The sequence below is a fragment of the Rattus rattus genome, chromosome 4 (genome assembly GCF_011064425.1).
Source record: "Rattus rattus isolate New Zealand chromosome 4, Rrattus_CSIRO_v1, whole genome shotgun sequence".
NCBI classification, from domain to species: domain Eukaryota; kingdom Metazoa; phylum Chordata; class Mammalia; order Rodentia; family Muridae; genus Rattus; species Rattus rattus.
In genome coordinates this window covers 18,812,075-18,833,091 of record NC_046157.1, presented here as the reverse complement: position 1 = coordinate 18,833,091, position 21,017 = coordinate 18,812,075, and the positions used below count along the sequence as shown (strand labels likewise).

General features: G+C 48.2%; 1 protein-coding gene across 1 annotated transcript in view; it reads left to right on the top strand.

Moving 5' to 3' along the window:
• Window positions 1–21,017, top strand: part of Kalrn (kalirin RhoGEF kinase) — a 537,823-nt gene that overhangs the window by 475,734 nt on the left and 41,072 nt on the right. Inside the window, 11 exon segments of the mRNA XM_032900150.1 lie at window positions 5,634–5,764; window positions 10,092–10,158; window positions 10,513–10,616; window positions 10,751–10,820; window positions 11,056–11,142; window positions 12,003–12,095; window positions 13,264–13,314; window positions 14,103–14,180; window positions 17,082–17,267; window positions 17,792–17,963; window positions 20,687–20,925. Coding sequence (XP_032756041.1) covers window positions 5,634–5,764; window positions 10,092–10,158; window positions 10,513–10,616; window positions 10,751–10,820; window positions 11,056–11,142; window positions 12,003–12,095; window positions 13,264–13,314; window positions 14,103–14,180; window positions 17,082–17,267; window positions 17,792–17,963; window positions 20,687–20,925 — 1,278 coding nt within the window.

Below are 21,017 nucleotides of genomic sequence, written 5' to 3'. Positions count from 1 at the left end.
GAGAGCACTCATCTCCCCAGGGCCGCCTCCTATGTGGCTCAGGCCGGGATGTGTTTCTGTCAGTGCTATGCTATCCCATTACATCAGGTAACTTGGTCGGTCAGTAACCCTGTTGAGTTAGCAGGAAATAAAGCAATATGCATCATACCCACGCTGGTAGTGCACATTTTCTAGAATGGGATCATCTGGTCTTCATATTCTGGCAAGGGTTCCAGAGGTTCAGAATAAGAAAGGTTAGAATCCAACAAAAACTTTAAAACCCGGAGTCATCGACCGCGCGATATCGTTTGCCTGGAAATCCCACACCTCAGTTTTTTCACCATGCAGGTGTCCTGTAGCCGATCCTGGTGAGAACGGCTTAGCTCTGAAGCTTTTTGTCAGGGAGATATTATAAAAATTGTAAAAGTACATTAGTGTCAAAATGTGAGCTTCCCAGTGGGAGGTACACACACACACACACACACACACACACACACACACACACACACACACTCATCTGTTCACTCTATGGGGACACAGCTGTTATTTCACGAGGTCACTTCCTGTGTGACAAGAACACCTAAATCTCTCTACTTGACGAAGGTCCCTGATGTAACGCCATGTTAAGTGCAGCCTGCAGGTATGGGTTGGGTTTGAAACTACTCATGCCACATATCTGAGCCCTGGTACTGCTGAGTCCTGTTGTCCTTCCCTTCCTTCCCCCACTCCCTTCCACTCTGCAGCCCCTACTTCATTCTCTAACTCATGTAATCCTGACTCTTGAAAAAGATTTCCTTTATAGACGAGATAATGGGATATTTTCCTCTGTGTCTGGCTTATTTCATTTGGCATCAGGTTGTCCAAGTTTATCCAAAATGTGGCAAACGGTAGAATTTTTTCTTCATGCCTGACCAAAAATCGCTTATGTGTAGGCACGTGTGCATGCCTCTTTATCCAGTCATGTATCAACAAAGCGTAAGCTGTCATCTTGGCTGTTGTCAACTGTGGCACCGTGAGCACAGACACAGGCATCTTCACCTCGTTCCTCACCCATCTCATTTATTTTAGGCAGGGTCTCTCTACATAGCCCTGGCTGTTCTAGAACTCACTCTGTAGACCAGGTGGACCTCAAACTCACAGAGATTAGCCTGCCTCTACCTCCCTAGTGCTGGGATTAAAGGCACAAGCCACCACGCTCAGTTGGAGTGCTGTACTTTATGATACTTCTGTATAGTTCATTTCCTTGGGAATTGCGCACTGTTTTCCAAGGCAACTGCATCCCAGTCTACACCCCCACCAACAGCGTGAAGAAGTTTCTTTTTCTCTCTGCTCTCACCAACCAGTACATGCTTTCTTCCCCCACCTCCGCTCCTCCCTTTTCTCCCCACATCTCATCCAATATATGATAACTATCCCAAGGGCGTGATGGAGAAGTGGTGCTAGGCCACCACTTCCCTGTTATCTCACTGGATGAGCCTTGATCTCCACCCAGGAGGCCTGCCCTGCACCTACCTCTGAAATCTGGCATGGAGCCTTCCGTATACAGTCCACAGCCTAAGATAATGCTCAGAAGCCCTTCCTGCCTGCACTGGTACAGTCTGTCCCTCCCTGATTTTAGTCTGGCATCTTTCCATGTGATTGTCTTCCCTTAGCAACTTAGTAAAAGCATTATATGCTCGTTCAGGAGACAGTGGGGAAATGACAGTGGTCCAGACAGAGATTATCATCATCTGATACACTCAGTGTTAGGGCTTCACGTGTTTTCTCTCAGACCCTTTGGCAAATAATGTAACTATAGTGTTTAGATTTTAAATCCTGCTCTCCTTTGCTGTCCAGTCAGAGATGTGGCCTTAAAAGCTCTTTGGAAGGTTGAGAGTGATCTTTCTAAAATGTAAGTCCAGCTTATTGTCTTGCTTAATGCCATGGACAAGGGTCTTTAGGATCTCCTCTATATATCTCAGGTTCTAACTTTGATGTTCATATCTTCCTTCTCTGGTATTCCACCCATCCCAGCTTGCTAGTATCCACCCCTGCTTACTAGCACCCCTATCACTAGCACTCCCCCTACTCACTAGCACTCACTCCCACTCACTAGCACTAGCACTCAGTGGCACCCATCCCAGCTTACTAGTGTGTGTGTGTGTGTGTGTGTGTCACACACACACACACACACACACACACACACTATTCATTAGCACTGTCTTCTGCCAGTCCAGATCCTCACATATCCAATTCTACCTGCACCTCACTTATGTTCTACTCCATGACCTTTCTCACAGTGCAGTTCCTGCCAGGATTGAATGTTCTTCGGTTTCTGTATTCAGTTAAATACACACACACACACACACACACAGATATATATCTTAGAATAGCCAATCCTTTACATCCCTGGGTTCCTTTTCTGTAGGTTCACCCAACCTCAGATCAAAACTCTTTGGGGGAGAAATTACATCTGCACTGAACATATATTGACTTTTTCCTTCCCTGTTCCCTAAGCAAAGCAGTATAACAATCACTATAGAGCATTTACATTACATTCTATACTATCAGTAATGCAGAAATTAGTTAACTACATGGGGGGGGTGGACATAGTTGTGGAGTATTTTATGGGCATGACTAGGAAATACGTCCATTTCACCGAGACAGTGGCCTTCCTCCACTGTAAGCTGTGTATTTGAGTCCTCTCTGCATTTCTGCAAGGAAATGGACCAGACATAGGGACTTGTATTACTCCTTCCTCGTTCAGTTTCCTTTTCATCTGCTGCATGTTGTGGCCCTGAACTACAGGTGGGACAGACATCTTTACTATGGAGACAAACTGCCAACTATTGCCCCCATCTCCAGACAACAGTGATGACAGGTTGTTATGGTTACCCTAAATCACATCCCTGTAATCCAACTCTGGCAGCTGAGACCTTCTAGGGGATCACTAACTAGAGGCAAGAGAGACAACTCCATCATTCCAGGCAGGCTGCCCACCATAAGAGCTTAGTGGGCCCTCTACTGCCACTGTGCCATGCTCTGACACTGTCCCAGAGTCCTCTCCAAGACATAACCCGGCTTCTTTGCTCATACAAAGTCAAGAGAGAAATGCAGGTGTTCCTGTGTGACACATCGGACTCCTCAGAGGCCCTTTCCCCTGTAGACGGGTTAACCCATGCCAAGCTGGTTGTGCCACCCACCCAGGAGGCAGTGGTGTAGGCATGCTCACTGGGCCTGACACTCACCTTCCCACCAGCCTACGGGCCACAGAATAAAGGCCACACAGGACAGTGAGGAAGATGGGAAGTTAAAGGTACTAATCATATCCATCACCAGCTGGGTCCATCTGTACTGGAGCCTGGCTCTGGTGATGGCACCGAGGGACATGCACCGGAACACTGCCTGTCCACTGGCTTGTCCGGCCTCAGCACCAGACATTCTAATTTCCTTAATAGCAGGTTACAGATCCTGTATCTATAAATGTAGCTAAACCCTTCTCGACCTTTCTTTATTTTTAGCCTATAGTGCTGCTCTGGATATAACAGTTCCCATGGTTGATTACTTGTTCTGTAAACACCTTTACGTCAAGTGGAAAGCAGTTGTCTCTCTTAAACTGGAGGATACTGTCTGTGCTTTTAATCCCAGTGTTGGCGACAGACCCATGTTTGACCCTTGACACAGTTGCTCATTTAGGGAGTGGGGAAGAAGGCTGATGTCACTGTTCGACAATAAGGTCCTGATATTTTCCATCTTTTCTTCTGTTGGACACCACGTTTGCTTTCACTGCCCTGGAATGGTCCTTCCTGCCTCTGTCTGGCTTCTGTTGAAATGTAGCAGCTAAGAGAGTCAGTGACGGATGTTCTCAAGCACAGGCTGTTTAAGACAGGCCACAGCCTTTTGCTCTACCGCCTTGGTGATCAGCCCTATTTGATCTTGGTGTCCTTTGTCTTAGAACTGGTGTTTCCAAAGACTACAAAACAAAGCCTTGACTTCTAGAAACCACAGAGGCTGGCGTTGCCAGGCACTGTGGGTAGTTGACGTTTGTTTTTCATGCTTGTGTTATAGACGTCCACTTTGACCCTGACCTCTAACTACTGTTTCCCTCCTTGCTTCCACTGGTCCTCGGGTGCCTGTACTGCATACAGCCCTGCTCTCAAGCTCAGGGAACACCGCAGATGAGGGGTTAGAAAGAACGCAAGGGCTGGGAAATGTTGCAGAACATCATCTCCCAGACCTCCATTGTCTCATGGTTCTTGCATCCATGAACCCAAAGCAGCTATGGTCATCTGACAAGACCTGTATAAGATTGGACCCAGCAGCATTTCATCAGGAAACAGGAAAGGGCTCAGGAATCTCCCTTCCTGACGACGATTAACAGTTACATGGGGGAGGTGTCACTTTCTTCAGTGGTATAGCCACTGATAAGTTGGTTCACACTCAAGTAAGTAACCTCCCACCCATGCTCAGGAAGCAGCCTTACTTATTTGTTTGTTCATTCGTTCATTCATTGGTCACACACGGAGATGAAAGTAGGAGGCAGCCTAGTTGGGAAAGAAAGGTTTCAGGTGGAGAAGAGGTACAGATAGGACAAGGTAATCAGAGATAAAAAGTTCATTGCATATAGGTCTGAGTCTGCCAAAAAATTCAACTTTAGAACTCTTCAAAGACCTATATGGTAATCTAAATATACATTAAGCAAATCAGCTTAGTACATTAAAATGTTAGTTTGGCCCCAAAGAGTATGTTACTCTACCAGTTACAACTTGAGTGTGTTACAACTCAACAATATGTTACTGTTGCCAGTGCCTGTGACAGAGAGACACTAACCACTGGGGACCACTCTCAACTTTTCCTAGGATTTGTGCAAGTATGTATCGTCTCTGTCCTTTAGAAATTCGCTAAAAGGGAGGATCTGCTCTGAAAATCCAGGGATACACGGGACCCTTCATGTCTCCTACAAGAGCACCCTCTGTTCATCAGATCCGGGTTTAGACATCAGGTTCCTTTTCTCAGCTGCTTCTAGATCACTGTATCAATCCACTTACCTTTTTTCTCCCTAACAAGTAAGCGCCTTATGTAGCACCTTAATTAACAGGAATGAGGATTAACGAAAGAAAGCCCTTGGTAAATAACATTAGCAAAGACGTTTTTAGAAAAGGCTCCATCTGTTGGCTGTTTCTTAACCACATCTGATTGTCTTCTTCCAAAGCATCGCAGTTAACATAGCAAAGTACGGTTTCCACCAGCTACCTCTGCCACTTTCCTTAGCTTACCAATTTGCATGAAGTAGTCCTGTAGCCAGTGTTCCTTCCCAATGCCTTATTTGGTATAGAATCCATGTGGAGCTTTTCTGCAGCCCTCACCCAGGGATAAATTGCTGTGACAACTTCATTATGTCTGGGCACTCGGTGATACACGGATGCCTAGTGTGCTCTGATCACATGGGTTCCTGGTGTGCCCCGATAACAAGGACGAGTGGTATGTCCTGACTGTGGATGGAAGCTCCCTGCTCCAAGAAGGTGGATGTCCCTGGTCTAATGCTGCCCTGTAGTTCAGAGAGCACGGTCCTGGCTGCTGGCTCTCATACTGCCTGTGGCCAGACTGGGGAGACACAGGGCTTGTAAATAACTTTCCAGTGCTCACTCTGAGGCTGTCTGTCCTTCTCCTTTTAGACTCTGGAAGGAGGCTCTTACCGGGGGAGCTTGAAGGACCCCACAGTCTGCCTGAATGAGGGGATGGCCCCTCCCACACCTCCTAGAAACCTGGAAGAAGAACAGAAAGCCAAGGCTCTAAGAGGCAGGATGTAAGTGGCCCACCACCCGATCCTGGTACATGTGTGTGCTGGACAGTTTCTGGGAGGAAATTAGACAGCCCCGTGCTGTCTGTCCAACTTCACCCATCCTTTCTAAGTGATGATGACCCACGTCTACACAGTAAACACTGAACAGCAATAGGCCGCTTTGGCACTGCCTTAAGAAAGCTTGGGTTAAGGGAATATTCTGTGAGATCTCTGTTATATTGACAAAACGTGGCTATAACCAAGATCTAATACAACTGTAAAACATGCTAAAAAAAAATGAAAATAGTGGAATTCAGAAAACAGGGGGAATGGCTCCCATGGGTCTACAGTGACAGAGAGTCCCTGACTGTGGCCAAGTGGAGATATCTGAGTTGATGCTCCTCAAATGCAGGCAAGAGAAGCATAGGAGAGGCTTCTCTGCTGCCAGGCCAGACCCATTTCTGCTCCTTCTCCTAGATCTTTCATTTCACATCTATTTGTAGGTTTCATTCTGCAAGACCCTCCTCTGGCTTTGAATGACTAGTGGTAAGGTCCCATTCACACACATGTGCTATGTAAGGTCGGGCTTCTCTACCTTGATGCAAAGTCAGTCTCCTGGTATTTGAGATAGTGAAGACTGTATTAGACATCAGCAAGGCGGAACCCTACCTCCTCCAGAACTCAAGTTGTCTCCTTTGGGGTCGATTCCCCTGGAAGCAAGCTGCCAGTAACTCAGTGTGAGAGGTTGTGAGTAGCAAGCAGACTGGGCTAGGCAGTTATGAAGGGTCCCATCCTACTCTCTGTCTTCTTTTCTCCTTTACGTCCACGCCTCCTTTATCCAGGCCACAAACATAAAAATGAGCAGAAATAAGTGAATCAGATGAGCCAAGTCCTTTGGCTGCTGGCAAATATACAAAGTAAACATTTAGAGTGTTGTCTCCTTGGAAGCAGTAACATCATAGCAAGAGCCCAGTATCAAAGCAGGGCTGTCACCATATGGTGGAGAGGAGCACGTCATGTAAACTAATACCTGTGATTACTCCCAGAACTTTCTGAGGGTCAGAAGGACTCCCTAGAATTATGGGAGTGAGCTGTCATCCCCTAAGTGAAGTTTCTGGAGCCTTGCACAGCACATGTTTTTCCCTGGATTCTCCCATGGTTGTTACAGTAGTGGGGATGGGGAGTGGTGAGAACTCAGTGAAGCATGCTGTAGGTCAGGGAGGCGACCTTTAAGGTGACAAGTGATGCTTGGAAAAGCCCATCTCTCCGATTGGCACTCTGACTGAATGGACCTTAAGAGCCCTTGTCAATATCCAAATGACATTGTTTGACTTTGTTATAACAAGCCATTTAGCCCGCTGCACCATCCCCTCTTCCAGCACACCCTCTGTTTTCCATATCCTGAACGCTCTCAAAAACTGACCTGTTGAATGTTTCTGACTGTTGATGCCCTCCCTCGCTCTAACCTGCTGGACCTCACGGCCAACATGGCAGAGCAGATACACAGTGTTCAGGTATACAATACCGTGAGAGGCTAGAAGCAGAGTGGAGACACGGGAGGCTCCATCAGGGCATGGGAAGAGGTCACCAAGGAGTCAAATGAGCCACATGGAGAGAGGATGGAAACAAAGTGTCATTTGTATGGAAGGAGGAAGATGCTGAAAGGGGACTTGCCACTCCTCACTCGCCAGACGTTTGTTAAGCACATACATCATCTGTCCCAGCAGTGCGACAGATCAACGAGGAAGGCATAGAATGGCAACCACAGAAAGCCCTCACTAATGGCAGGTTTGCCTTCTAATGGGAGAAATTAGACAAAGAAAGTTAGTTAAGTAGTAGGTTAGAATCTGGAGAAGAAAGAAAATAGAACAGAATGAAGAAGATTAAGCATGGGCAAGGCCCGTGGGTAAGGCTGCAGTTTGAAATGGTTCTGGTCTTGCACAAAGAGCAGGAAGAGATAAGGAACCACAGTGTCTCCCCAGTGACACATCCAGTGCCAAAGCTGCCAAAGGCCACCCATCCCCCACCAGTGTGAAAGAGGGCAGGTATGAGGTCGCTAATCTTCATAACCTGACTGGATGAATATCCCCTGGGAGACATAACTCTGGGTATGTCTGTGAAGACAGTTCTAGAAGACGGACCCTGAGCGTGCATTGCAGCGTCCTAGGGGATGGGGTTCTGAAATAAATAAAAAAGAACAAATGGGAATCTGAGCTGAACACCAGAATTCATCTGTATGGATACAATGTGGCCAGCATCACCACCACCACCACCACCACTGTATCCACCCCACCATGGTAGAGCATACCCCCTTTACCTGAGCCAAACTAAATCCTTCCTTACTTGTGGTTGCTTTCCTCCGGTATTTTATCACAACAAAAAAGAAAAGTAACTAAATAAAGTCCCTCTGTAGCCAGAGAATTTCAGGTAGACCCAAGAGTAACATTCATTTGTGAGCAACTTTTAACGTAGGGTTTGACCATGGAAAAGCTTTCTGTTACTTTCAATTCCTTTGGTTGTTGATCATGCGGTGCCTTGAAATGCATGTTTTGTTTTGTTTTATTTCTAAAGGAGTCTTGTTAAGTAGCCCAGGCTGGCCTCAAACTCTTGATTCTCCTGCCTTTCAAGTACTGGGATGATGGTTATGCTCCCTACCACACCAGCTAGACTTCTCCCAGGGGATATCTCATCGTCCCAGGTACTTCCTTGGCCCTTCCTAGGAATCCAGTTCAGTTCCTAGAGAATCAAAAACCAAGGCAACCCCCATTAGTCAGCAAACAACTGAAGATAAAAATAGCTCTACCTGGCGGCAGAGCCCCAGCTTCTCCTCTCTGAAGGGCTAGCCCAGCCCTGAATTCCCATTCTCACTCTCCTGTGGGCTTTCACTAACCAGGAAGGGCTTTCACTCTCTTCCAGGAAGTAACTCGGACCTTGCTAAAGATATATCTAAAGGCTTCTGTTTGTCCTCACCAGTTCCTTCCTGTGGCCTGAAACACATGATCGTGTGCTGGAGGAAGACAGCCAGCTGGGAAGCGCTGAGCACAGTGATAAAGCCTGTGTTCTCTGCTCCTTCCATGTGCTCTGAGGTCCCAGACGCGCCCCGCCCCCACCCCCCGACCCCTCCCAGTCCGACTCAGTGGCTTCTCTGTACTGTGTGGGACAAGCACCGCAGATGAATTGCTTCCTGAGCTCAGAACAGTTGCTGGGTTGTAACAGTTACTCAGGACTCTTCTTCGACATCTCGGAATGTTACCCCTTCTGTCACTCGGGCCAAAAATAATGTGCTGGTGCCTCCAGGCAAAACTCTTTCTGACTCCGTAAACACAGGACCTCTGTGCCATGTGCATGACCGTGGTGTCTTCTGTACAGTGTTTGACTCTCAGGACTGAAGGAAGGAGTCGGGTGGAGACTTCAGGGATGCCAGGGGCCTGGCCGGGCTGTTCCCTAAGCAGTAGGCTACTGTGGAAGAATGATCTTTAGACCCTTAACACTTAGGTTCAAATCCCACCTCTCCTCTTCACTTTATAGGCTTGGGTGAGTCACCTAACCTTCCCATCTATCTTAGTATTTAAATGATAGGATTTTACAATCCCTGCTTGCTAAACGCAAGAGGAAACCCAGAAGGGGTGGCTGGTATATAATAACTGCTCTAAGGGATATAAACCTAAGAGATGGAAATAATTCACAAAGACCCCATGAGAGCAAATGCCCTTGTTACGAGGGTAGGAAATGCTATATTCTGAGGCGTGAACTTGGACTATCTGTAGTCAACCTAGGTTCTTTGGCCTTGGCTGAGGATTTCCCAGGCCAGTTACCATGGATACATTCCTGACTAACCTCAGATTGTGCATTATAGAAGCTTTACTCTGTATCTGTACCTCTGTAGCCTTTCAAGGCTCAGTACCACACAAATGCCTTTCCTCTTCTGCTAGGATAAGGATGAAGCCTAAATAAAGGAATAAAATCTCACGTTAATCCCTTGGTCTCAAAGCTTTCACAACTCAGTTTTGGGGAAAAATAGTGCTTATAGATATTTCTACCCTGTATTTCTGCAACAGGGGATGGGATATGGCTTGGTTCATAGAGGGCTTGCCTTGAATATACAAAGACCCAGGTTCAATCCCCAGCACTGCATAGAACTGGCTGTGGTGGCATTCATCTCTAATCCTGGAGATTAAGACAGATTCACTCAGAAGATGAAGGCAGGATGAGCAGAGCTTCAGGACCATCCTGGGCTATATAGGGAATTCGAGGCCAGCCTGGGAATTGGGAGACCTTGTCTTGCAGAGGACGGAAGAGATCTCTTGTTTAATAACGTGTTGGAGCCTCACTGTCCTTGTCTCTTGCTCAGGTTTGTCCTGAATGAGTTGGTGCAAACAGAGAAGGACTACGTCAAGGACCTGGGGATTGTGGTGGAGGTGAGAGGATGGCAGGGTGGGCGTATCTGTGCTCACTTGATCAGGAGCAAACTGGACCCTACCTGGGCCCAAGCGCTTTAACCTGGTGACCATGCATATTCGACTCTCCGTTAATTTGCAAAAATGAAACTAAAAAACGGTACAATCCGGGCAGAACGTGGAAACAGTTCTTGTTTTCCTCTTGAAATATTTTAATGCGTTTAGAGGTGGGTGGGGCCCGGTTGAGTGGGAGAAGCTACCACAGTGCTGTCTGCAGATGTACAGAGTGTGGGCTGGCATGGGTGCTAAAGGATGGGGCTTGGCCCAGGACTCGGTCTGCGAGGTCTACCGCTAATAGTCACCTCTGTCGATCAGGGCTTCATGAAAAGAATAGAAGAGAAGGGGGTCCCCGAGGACATGCGAGGGAAGGAAAAGATCGTGTTTGGAAACATCCACCAGATTTACGACTGGCACAAAGAGTGAGTCCCAAGCTGCCCTGACAGTGGGGCATCTGCCCCTTGCGGGCGTTTGAGGGGAGGTCGCTGTCATTTATCTTGTCAGAGAGAAGATGTGACTCCAAGTAGCGTGACTTCCTTCTCCTCTCCCCTTTTAGTTTTTTCCTGGCTGAACTGGAAAAATGCATCCAAGAGCAAGACAGATTGGCCCAGCTCTTCATTAAACATGTGAGCGTCACCCCAGCTGTCCCCATCTCCCCGGGTGCCAACACACTCCTGTCTTTAAAAGTGCTCCTGCCTTCTTCGGCTCTCCTTGGGTCTGTTCTCTCTCAACATTCTGGTTTTGTCTTTTTAACACATTTGGCTATTTCTCCGCCCTGTCATTAACTGCCCTTGACTGGGGGTGGGGGGTGGTCAGCAGGAAGCCAAGGTTCACGATCGTCACACTTTCTTCTGTAACCAGGAGCGGAAGCTGCACATCTACGTGTGGTACTGCCAGAACAAACCACGTTCTGAATACATCGTGGCTGAATACGATGCCTACTTTGAGGTGAGCCGCTCCCTCTGGGCTCCCTTCGCCCCCGGGCCAAGACGGTTGCAATTAGACATACCCCAGGGTCTTCATCCACAGGTGCCCCCTGCCAGTGGTCTGCAAGAAGCCAGTCTCCACAGAGCTGGTAGCTTCTGGCCTCCGTCCCCAGCACCTTTGCTTGAGGAGGAGCCGAGGTGACTGTCTACACACTGTAGAGAAGCCCCTGTATAGGGAAGAACTCTGTCCCTGACTGTCTGTGGAAGCTCTCGTCCCCATGTGATCACTGAGCACTGAATGTCCACCTGTCCCTGGGAATGTTGTTAAGTGCTTGCCCCTGGTGAAAGGACTTAACAGTCACTTCACAGTTGACCTTGTTCTAGACCTCTAACTGGTCTCTCAGACCTTTGAACTGATCCATCCACAGCACCTCAGCCTTGGGACCCATTCTTTCGAATATCGTTCCTATGTCTAGCACCTCCATGTGTGTACATGCCCAGCCCGGCAGAAACACTTCTGAGGATAAAGAGGCAACACTACCTCTCCCCAGACCCCCTTAGGAAGAACCCTGTGTGTTCAGAGAACAGAGTTCCGGATCCAGCCTTGTAGGCCTGTTGTGTCTGAGGGGAGCCTTCTGGTTCTTTCCTGGAGAGGTAGCGAGAGCAGAGTACCCGGTCCAGCTCTTCTCCCAGGTCTAAGGTGGGGGACATTGGTTTGACAGTGCCCACTGTGAATACCCAGGAACCAAGCAAGGCCTTCAAGGTCGTGCGACTCATTGCTCAGAACAGTGGGGTAGGCGGTTATAGTGTGAAAATTCAGAATTTTTTATGGAAATCTTGAAGACTAGCCACTCACTCGCCCCTTTCACCCTTGTGTTTCAGGAGGTTAAACAAGAGATCAATCAAAGGCTGACCCTAAGTGACTTCCTCATCAAGCCCATTCAGAGAATAACAAAGTACCAGCTGCTACTCAAGGTGAGAAGCTTGGGAGACAGGGTCCGGGCTGGAGAAGGGTCTCCTCAGGCAGGAGCTGAGGGCGTAGGGCTTGGGATCATCTCCGTGACCTGTTCTTCAGGGCTGGAAAGGGGCTGGCCCTCAGTTTTGTGCCTGAATAGTTTGCACAGCTCTTGTTTCTGTCCCGAGTTGCTTGTTTTCAGGGTTTTGTTTTGCTCTTTTTTTTGTTGGTTTTTTTTTTTTCTTTGCTTTGCTTTGTTTTGTTTTCCTTTGATTTATCTTACGGCCACGCCTCTCTCCCCCTTTCACTCTTCATTTGGGGAACTGAGCCAAGGGCCCTACCTCTGTACCTGTGGGTCTCAAGCTTCCTAACACCACAGCCCTTTAACGTAGTTCCTTGTGCTGCGGTGTACAACCCCAACCATAGAACAATTTCGTTGCTAATCCCTAAGTGTAATTTTGCCACTGTTATGAGTCGCAGTATAAGTATCTGATATGTGGGCTGTCTGATGTGCGACCCCCAGGTTGAGAACTGTGGTTCTCTGCAGCACTCCACCCTGAGCCGAAAACCTCGACTCTATGCCATACTCCACCCTGAGCTCCTTCTCTTGTTTTTTTGTTTTGTTTGGTTTGGTTTGGTTTGGTTCGGTTTTTTGTTAGAGCCACTGACGCAATGCCCTAAAGCATAAGCCAGGCACGGTGTATGTAGCCAGCCTGGGCTATGTATGAAGTGAGACCCTATGTCAAACAAACAAACAAAGCCCTAGAAAATAGCAAGAATATAAGACCAGAATGGCATATAAGGGGATGGGCAGAGCCTGGAGACCTTACATAGTCCCTAAGGTCCAATCGTGTTCTAAACGACTTAACCTGTCCGTCCCTACCCCCCCCCTTTCTGGAAACAAGAGGTCAAGTGGAAGAGAAAGACTTGACTTTCTTTCTCCTGTCCACCTTGACGGTCCCACTGTCCTCCCCTTCCTTCCCTTCACCATGGTTTATTTGTCACAGTCCATCTTTGTATCTAACATGACTCATTACTCACTTTTCGGCTATGACAAACCATTACCGCCTCCTCTGGGAAGGGAAGTCTTTGGGGTGCTGTTGGGTTTTTATGATAAGTTTTTTTTTTTTTATGGCTCTCTGGCTATTTTACTATCTGATTCACCCCTCCCACGCCCTTCCTCGATAGGACTTCCTGCGATACAGCGAGAAGGCTGGTTTGGAGTGTTCTGATATTGAGGTAGGCTCCTGCTTGTAATGCTTGCTCTTCTTAGGGACCATATCGAGCGACTTGTCCCCAAAGGAGGTCCAGGGTCCAAGCCACTCCCCTCTTAGTCAGCAGCATGAGGAACGACAAGTGCTGCTGAGCTTGGAGTGTTTCTAGATCTCGAGAATTCCCATCTGCCCTGGGTCAGCCCAGAGCCTAGTCCACTGGTGTCTGGGGCTCTTACTGGGCAAGAGTGATATTTGACACCTGCTGAGATTCAATATGCAACTTTGTCCCTGGCTCCAGGTGCCATTTGACCCTAACACGTAAATTATTCCATTTCCATCCCCCCCCACACACACACACTCACCCTGAGGATTACCCCTAAGTGAGTCCTTTGTGCCACAGTAGGGATTATTTTAAGCCAAAGAGGGTTGCAGCCATTTCTGGCAGGTTATTTTAGGTCAAACCCTCCCGTGTTTCAACAGCCAGGCTGTGTTGTTGCTTAGGTGTTCTGAAAGCAACACAGAAGGGAAAGAAACTAGGAGAGGGGAGGGGATGATAGAAGTGGGAGGTAGAGAAAGGTTGGGCTGGGTAACCTTCCCCCATGTGTGTCACCGTTGACATGGAGCCCCTGTGCTAAGGCCAAGCTCTCTTATCTAAAAACCCCACACAGTCCTCTGAGAGTGGCCGCAGGGACCGCACCCTTTCCAAGAACAAAGGGACTGTGGGAGATAAGTCCCTCTTTCCAGCCCTGAGTTTTTCGAGCTTCCTACTAAATGTTGGTTCCCGAATCCTGAATAACGTGTTCTTTCCCACAGAAAGCAGTGGAGTTAATGTGCCTTGTCCCCAAGCGCTGTAATGACATGATGAATCTGGGACGCCTGCAGGGCTTTGAGGTGAGGCCTTAGGAGTCCCCCTCTAGTTCACAGATCTGGAAGATGGAGCTATTACAGAAGCTCAGTGATAATGGAGAAATAGAGGTTCGGGCCAAACTGGGATTAGAATTCCAAGGGGATTGGGAACAGACGAAGTCCCTTATGACTTGAGCCACCGTCTTTCCTTCCTCCTGACTGAGAAATGAGTATATCCCAAGCGCTGCAGGGTATGCGATGAGCCAGGAACCCGAGTGGGAAAGCGAACTTTTCTCCAGAGGACAGACTGGTCTTTTATAGAGGTCTGTGTAGTGATCGGATTTCAGGTCAGTGAAGGTGTAAAGATCTAAAACATCACACATATCTGTTCCTGGACAAGGAAACCAAGTCTGAAGGGAAACAGCTAGATATCCAGAGGACACACTGGCTCGGAAGAGCCGCCATCGTGGAACACTACCATTGGACGGCTTAAATGACAGAAACTCCCGCTCACCAGTCTGAGGCCTGAGCATCTGTGAGGGAGGATCTGCTCCTTGGTTTGTCGGTGGCATCTTCATGCCCCCGTGGCATTTCTGAATCACATCACCTTCCTTCTCGATGTGTCCAAATCTCCCCTCTCATAATCCTCCCTCCCAGCAACCCCGAAGTCTAAGATTTCATTATTCTTTCTTTGAAGAAAAGAGATCCCTGGAGGCTGAGATACTTAGGAAAGCAGTGCTAGCCCAGCCTGGCTCTATCAGGTTAAAGTGCAGAAGGCAGGCGGGCTGCGGGATCACGGAGGACAGGATATACTACAGCCCAGTTTAGGTTGTCCTCCTCTCCCTCCTAATCCATCCCGCCTGCTCCTGCCTGGGCCCCATGCTTTGACATGATAGGAACAGGTGGCAGGTTTTCATGGGTTCCCAGCTCTCTAGGTAGACCTGTCAGATATTAGCATGAGTTCAATTACTCACTGTGCTCTAGTATTCTCGAGTGGTTTCTTATTAGTCTTCCCGGAGAGGTTGTATGCTTCCTCTCCTGACTTTATAACTAGCCTAAGGCTAGTAAGCAAGTCAAGTACCCCTTGCTGCCTCTTGCTCTTCACCCTTGACCTCCTGGTGCTTTCTGAATAGAAGTCTAGGTAGCTTTCTCTGAGTCCTTTCAGGTAGTGACTGCTGAAGGGAGAGAGGGCATCCATTATTCTCTGACCCACCTGAAACACACACACACTCCCTCCCTCTCCTTCTCTCCTCTCTCCCTCTCCCTCTCTCCCTCTCCCCTCTCCCCTCTCTCCTCTCTCCCTCTCTCCCTCTCTTTCTCTCTCTCTCTCTCTCTCTCTCTCTCTCTCTCTCTCTCTCTCTCTCTGTGAAGTTTTCCCGTGTAACTCATACACCATCATCTTTATTTTCATCATTCAGCCACAGAGAATCCATTCTGCATTCCCTCAGCTGATCGGGAAGGACAGTGAGCGCCTGCCCACTCCTCCTTGGGCCCCTCATTCCCACCGCCTCCCTCCAAGATCTTGTAGTTTTTTTCCTTTTAGTCCCGGCTGCCCGCACCCCCGAGTTCTTATGTAATCCAACAGAGTGTGTAGAGCTTTTCTGGATAGCTGGTCACTGGCTTAATATTAACTTTGGACCAGGGTAGAGATAAGCCTGTTCTGCTGACCTTGGCAGTCAGGAGCCCTGGTCCAAGCAAAGGGCGGGTGTTTCTCAGCAACGTGAAGGAAAAATGACCCCTGTGCCAGGGAATGCTTGGCACACGGCATCGTGTGCAGGGCATGACTGGCGTTTGCACTAAAGGGCAGAAGTTGCCCCCAAGAAAGAGTATATTTCATGGGTCCTCTGACCTCTATCCCATGTCAGTCTTCGTATTACAAAGTAAATAATAAATTAATAAATGAATGAATGAATGAATAAATAAATAAATAAGTAGGAGTCTTCCTGATAGGTTCTGGATGGGCACATTCCTAAAATGTCTCTGGGAAGCTGGCAAACCACATGTGCTCTCCTATCCCAGTTAGGTCGTGTGCAGCTTGATCGCTGGCATTGTTTTGAGAAGGATCACAGGATCCAGAGAAATATCTGACCTTATAAAACAGGGGTAATGATTTATATACTCCAACTTTATCTGCCAGTCTTAGCAAGAAACTGAAACTTCAGAATCCCCCTGTCTCACATAACAGGAGGGGGTGAGAGGGACCCTCTTCATCAGGTTATTGGAGATCCTGTCTCTATTCACTCTCCTTGGCCACAATGAGAGTGCCCCAGGCAGTTGTCCCATGCCACAAAGAAGCTAGGCAGACCAGGTTCTCAAAGCTGCAAGGGACGATTGGCTACTTCCAGCTCTGAGCATCACAAGTCTTCTTTAAAAAACAAAACAACAGGGGTTGGGGATTTAGCTCAGTGGTAGAGCGCTTGCCTAGCAAGCACAAGGCCCTGGGTTCGGTCCCCAGCTCCGAAAAAAAGAAGAAAAAAAAAAAACAAAACAAAACAAAAAAAAACCCAGCAAAACATAGAGGAGAAAGCACACGGCAGAGTGGCACACACCTTCAATCTCATCACTCAGGAGACAGAAGCAGATGGATCTCTGAGAGTTCGAGGCCAGCCTGATCTACCTAGCAAGTTTCAGGCCAGCCAAAGCTATATGTGGAAGTATATATGTGTCCTGTCCTTCTGTTTTAGCTGATTTCCTCTGGCATTTTCAGACATGGTTTCTTGTTGATTCCATGATGTAAGCCCTTTCCTTCTAACAACCCTATATGAATAGGGAGTGTCCGTAGTCCATCCCTGGATGAGTACTTGGGTCCCAGTTCAGTGTCTTGCTGGAGTTCTGAGGCTTTGAATATCAGATCTATTGTCTACATCCCCCACACTAGGAAACACATAGCCCAAAGGAGCTGAATCTATCTTTTTATGACCCTCTCTTGACTCTTGTCTCCATCAGGGCACCCTAACCGCCCAGGGCAAGCTTCTACAGCAGGACACGTTCTATGTGATTGAGCTGGATGCTGGCATGCAGTCCCGGACCAAGGAGAGGCGTGTGTTTCTCTTTGAGCAGATCGTCATCTTTAGTGAACTGCTCCGAAAGGGGTCCCTCACCCCAGGCTACATGTTCAAGAGGAGCATCAAGGTGACAAGGGGCAGCGAGGGTATAAAGGGGGCAAGGAGGGCCATTGCAGGGGCTGAAATCGTGGGGGTGAAGCTAACTGGTGATCATGATAAGCAGTGACAGTCCCAGGGCCAGTCTCCAGTATGACCATCCATCTATATCATTCACCAAAAGATAAAGCTTGCGACTGTACTCTTAAATCCGGAGTAAATGGATTGTGTATGCATGTCTTTGGGAGCCCATAGAAACCTCTCCTGAGGTTAAAATTTTTGAAATAGAAGCTGGAGAAATTTCTTGGTACTTAAAAGCACTGGCTGCTCTTCCAGAGGGCCTGGGTTCGGTTCCCAGCACCTACATGGTGGCTCACAACCACCTGTAACTCCAGATCCAGGGGATCTGATGCTCTCTCCTGACCTCCATGGGCACCAAGCATGAATGTGGTGTACAGATAAAACACTTATACAGAGTTATACATAAAAATACAAGTAGGCTGTGATTTATTTTAACTCCGTAGACATGAAAAGGACGAACGTGTTTTATTTCAGATGAATTATTTGGTTCTGGAAGAAGATGTGGATGATGACCCCTGCAAATTTGCACTCATGAACAGGGAGACTTCAGAAAGGGTCATTCTGCAGGCCGCCAACTCAGACATCCAGCAGGCCTGGGTGCAGGACATCAACCAAGTCCTAGAAACACAGAGGGACTTCTTAAATGGTACGTGATAGGCCTGCTCCTAGCAAGGCCATTTCAGGGAACCCTTCCCCTGAGCATCCTTGGGTCTAAATTCATGGAGACTTACGAGGCCTGATCACATTCTGTCTGGTCTCTGGTTCGTAGGCTATTCTGTATGCACGTCTTTGGGATCCCATGGCCAACTGGTAATAATTTGGGGGAAAATATAGGACAGGCAAATCTCGTATTATAGGGGTCCAAGTTCTATGAGTCCTGCTTTCTCACCTTGTAGCTGAATGCTGGTATGCTCTAGGATTATCTAGAAATAAATTGGTAAAGCAGTTCAAATCCTTCCTCTTTTCCCAACAGGTGAGAGCTTGCCTAAGCTACCCATCTAGCCAATCCCGTCCCTTTCAAATGAGAAACAATTGCTAGGCCCAACTTTCCACAACAGTTACTCAGACAGGAGACACAAAGAGCTCCCAAGGTTCCTTTTTATTTTACAGCATTGACAGTTAAACAACACAGGTTAGGACGGAAAGCTGTACAGCCACCGTCTCTGAGTACGCAGCTTTGAATAAACACAGCTTGTGGCTGGTGTGATTTAATGCAAAAAGACAGGCGTGCATAAAATAGATTGATTTAAGCTACATTCTAGAAAGGATTTCTGATGAGCTAAGGTGGGGGTGAGGGCTATGTAAAAAGCTCATCACTTCGGAACTAGAGTAAAATAGAAAACAGTAAGTTGAAACCAGAAAGAAACAAAATAGCAATAGTGGCGACCTCCTCGTATTCACCCCTCCTCTTATCCAGAGGTAAACTAAGCATTTTGTTTCTTCAAGGTTAAACCCCGTATAACACGACGCATCCTGCTTATTTTTCATGTGAGGAGAAACAGACTTGAAGGCATTAAGAAACTCGTCCAGAGCAAAAGCAGTAGGCGTTAGGAAAGGGTCTGAGCTGGGAGGCACTGGGAGGCAGAGGCAGGCAGAGCTCCCGGTTCTAGGCCAGCCTGGTCTACAGAGTGAGTTCCAGGACAGTCAGGACTGCACAGAGATAACCTGTCTGGCAAAACCAAAAAGATGAAAGGCTCTGAACCCAAAGCTGTGACTTGAGGGCTGGCTCACTGGTTCTTCCATACAGTGGTCAGCGGCAGAGCAGACATTCGTCCTGTGCTTCCAAACAAAGCAAAGAGAAAGGGAAAGGAGGTAGGAAGGGGGTGTGGAAGAGGGTCAGGCAGGCAGGGGATCAGACATAAAACGAAATGAACCCAAAAGGCAAAACCTCGCTGTTAGAAATGCCCGAGTCTGAGCGTGGCGTGTACATGTCTGTGTTTGTGGCATTCAGGAAGTTGAGTGAGAGAACCAGAGGCTTCCTGATCCCAAGCCTGAGGTATTCCAGTTAAGGCTAGTGAGAGAATACAGGCCTAGCCTTCTTCATAACTTATTGAAGAAAACAGTATTTCCAGCATTTGGGGGTAATCTGTGGGCATAACCATGGAGCACCCCAATTCCACGTCACGGGTAGAGTTTGCAACTCAGTTTATAGGGCTTAGTGAGCAAGAAAGTGCTAAAGCATTCTTAGATGTGCTTAAACTTGGAACCAGGCTGCTGCTTTCAGCACAGTCAATGGATCAGATTTCACGCGGTCCCAAAAGACCTCTCTCCTAATTATAGTGAATGATGGAGCTATTGCTGAACTGGGTGGTCATTACCTAAAGATTTAATGCCCACAGGATTCTCCCCAGGAGGCTCAGGGGCTGCGCTCAGGCAGGCCTGCTGTGTATTTTTGGTACACTCGGGAGAAGACTATGCAGCGATAGAACAGGACCGGGCTTCTTACGGACACATGGGCAGGCACCTCTGCCTATCTTCTCTCCTGAGGCCTGATTAGAAAGGAGTGTGTGACGCCCATCAAGTCTGTGGAAATGCATCACTGCGCTGCAGCCGCTATTAATCGACTTAGATCCTTGCGAACACTGATTGAAATAGCCTAGTTGCGCTCGCCCGGAGAGCCCTTTATACAGCAGTCTACCACGGTGGCTTTTTCCGGCTGTACCTCTTTAGCGCTCACACCTTTGAATCGTAAGCTCAGGGAAGCAGAGCACAGATCACACCTTCATCCTCTGAGTCGCCCCACACCGCCATTTGCCTCGTCTCCCCCCTGCTTTCCCCCATACTCACTTGGATTTTCCAGCTTTCAGCAGTCAGGCAGGTGGTCAGACATAAGCAGGAGATCACCTGCTTCCCTCCACCCACACCCCCACTCCCCGACCCCCGAGCTCCTGTTTTACATTGGCCTCAAAGTGGCTTTGGAATCACACAGAAAGGCACCTGCCTGCTCCTCTCAAACCTGCCGGCTAACTGCTACAAGGTTCGTGTTCCTTAAACTCGCCCAGTGACAGAACCTGGATCTAGAACTCTTAAGGTCATTTAATAAAATTGCTTCTCGTCTAAATGTGAGGGAATTTCCATGGCAGTCGGCGAAATGGGTGCGCTGAGCCTCTGGGTACCATGCCCCTTATCATCTCCCTTACCTGTTTCGTCCCCTCCCCTTCCATGGAGACCTGTGACCCTACACCCAGGTCTTTTGAGTGCTACCTATTCCCAATTCACACACACTTCCTTCTGGCAGTTTTAAATGTCAGAGTGGCAGCCAGTCCCCTCCTGAAGCTCTTTAAACATGCACGCACGCGGGTACCTAGCAGACCTCTGCATCCTTGTGGGGTCCCTGAAGGTAGACTAACTCCCTCTTCTTACCTGCAGCTCTGCAGTCACCCATCGAGTATCAGCGGAAAGAGAGGAGCACAGCTGTGATCCGGTCCCAGCCCCCTAGGGTTCCTCAAGCCAGCCCCAGGCCCTATTCCTCTGTCCCAGTGGGCTCAGAGAAGCCCCCCAAGGGCTCCAGCTACAACCCGCCCCTGCCACCCCTGAAGATATCTACCTCCAATGGCAGTCCAGGGTTCGACTACCACCAGGCTGGGGACAAGTTTGACGCTAGCAAGGTAAGTGGCAGCTTGCTTGTTCCCTCACCACCTCAAAGACCTGAAGTCATCCTTGGGAAACAGCCTCTTCTCGTGACAATTATGTTAGCAGG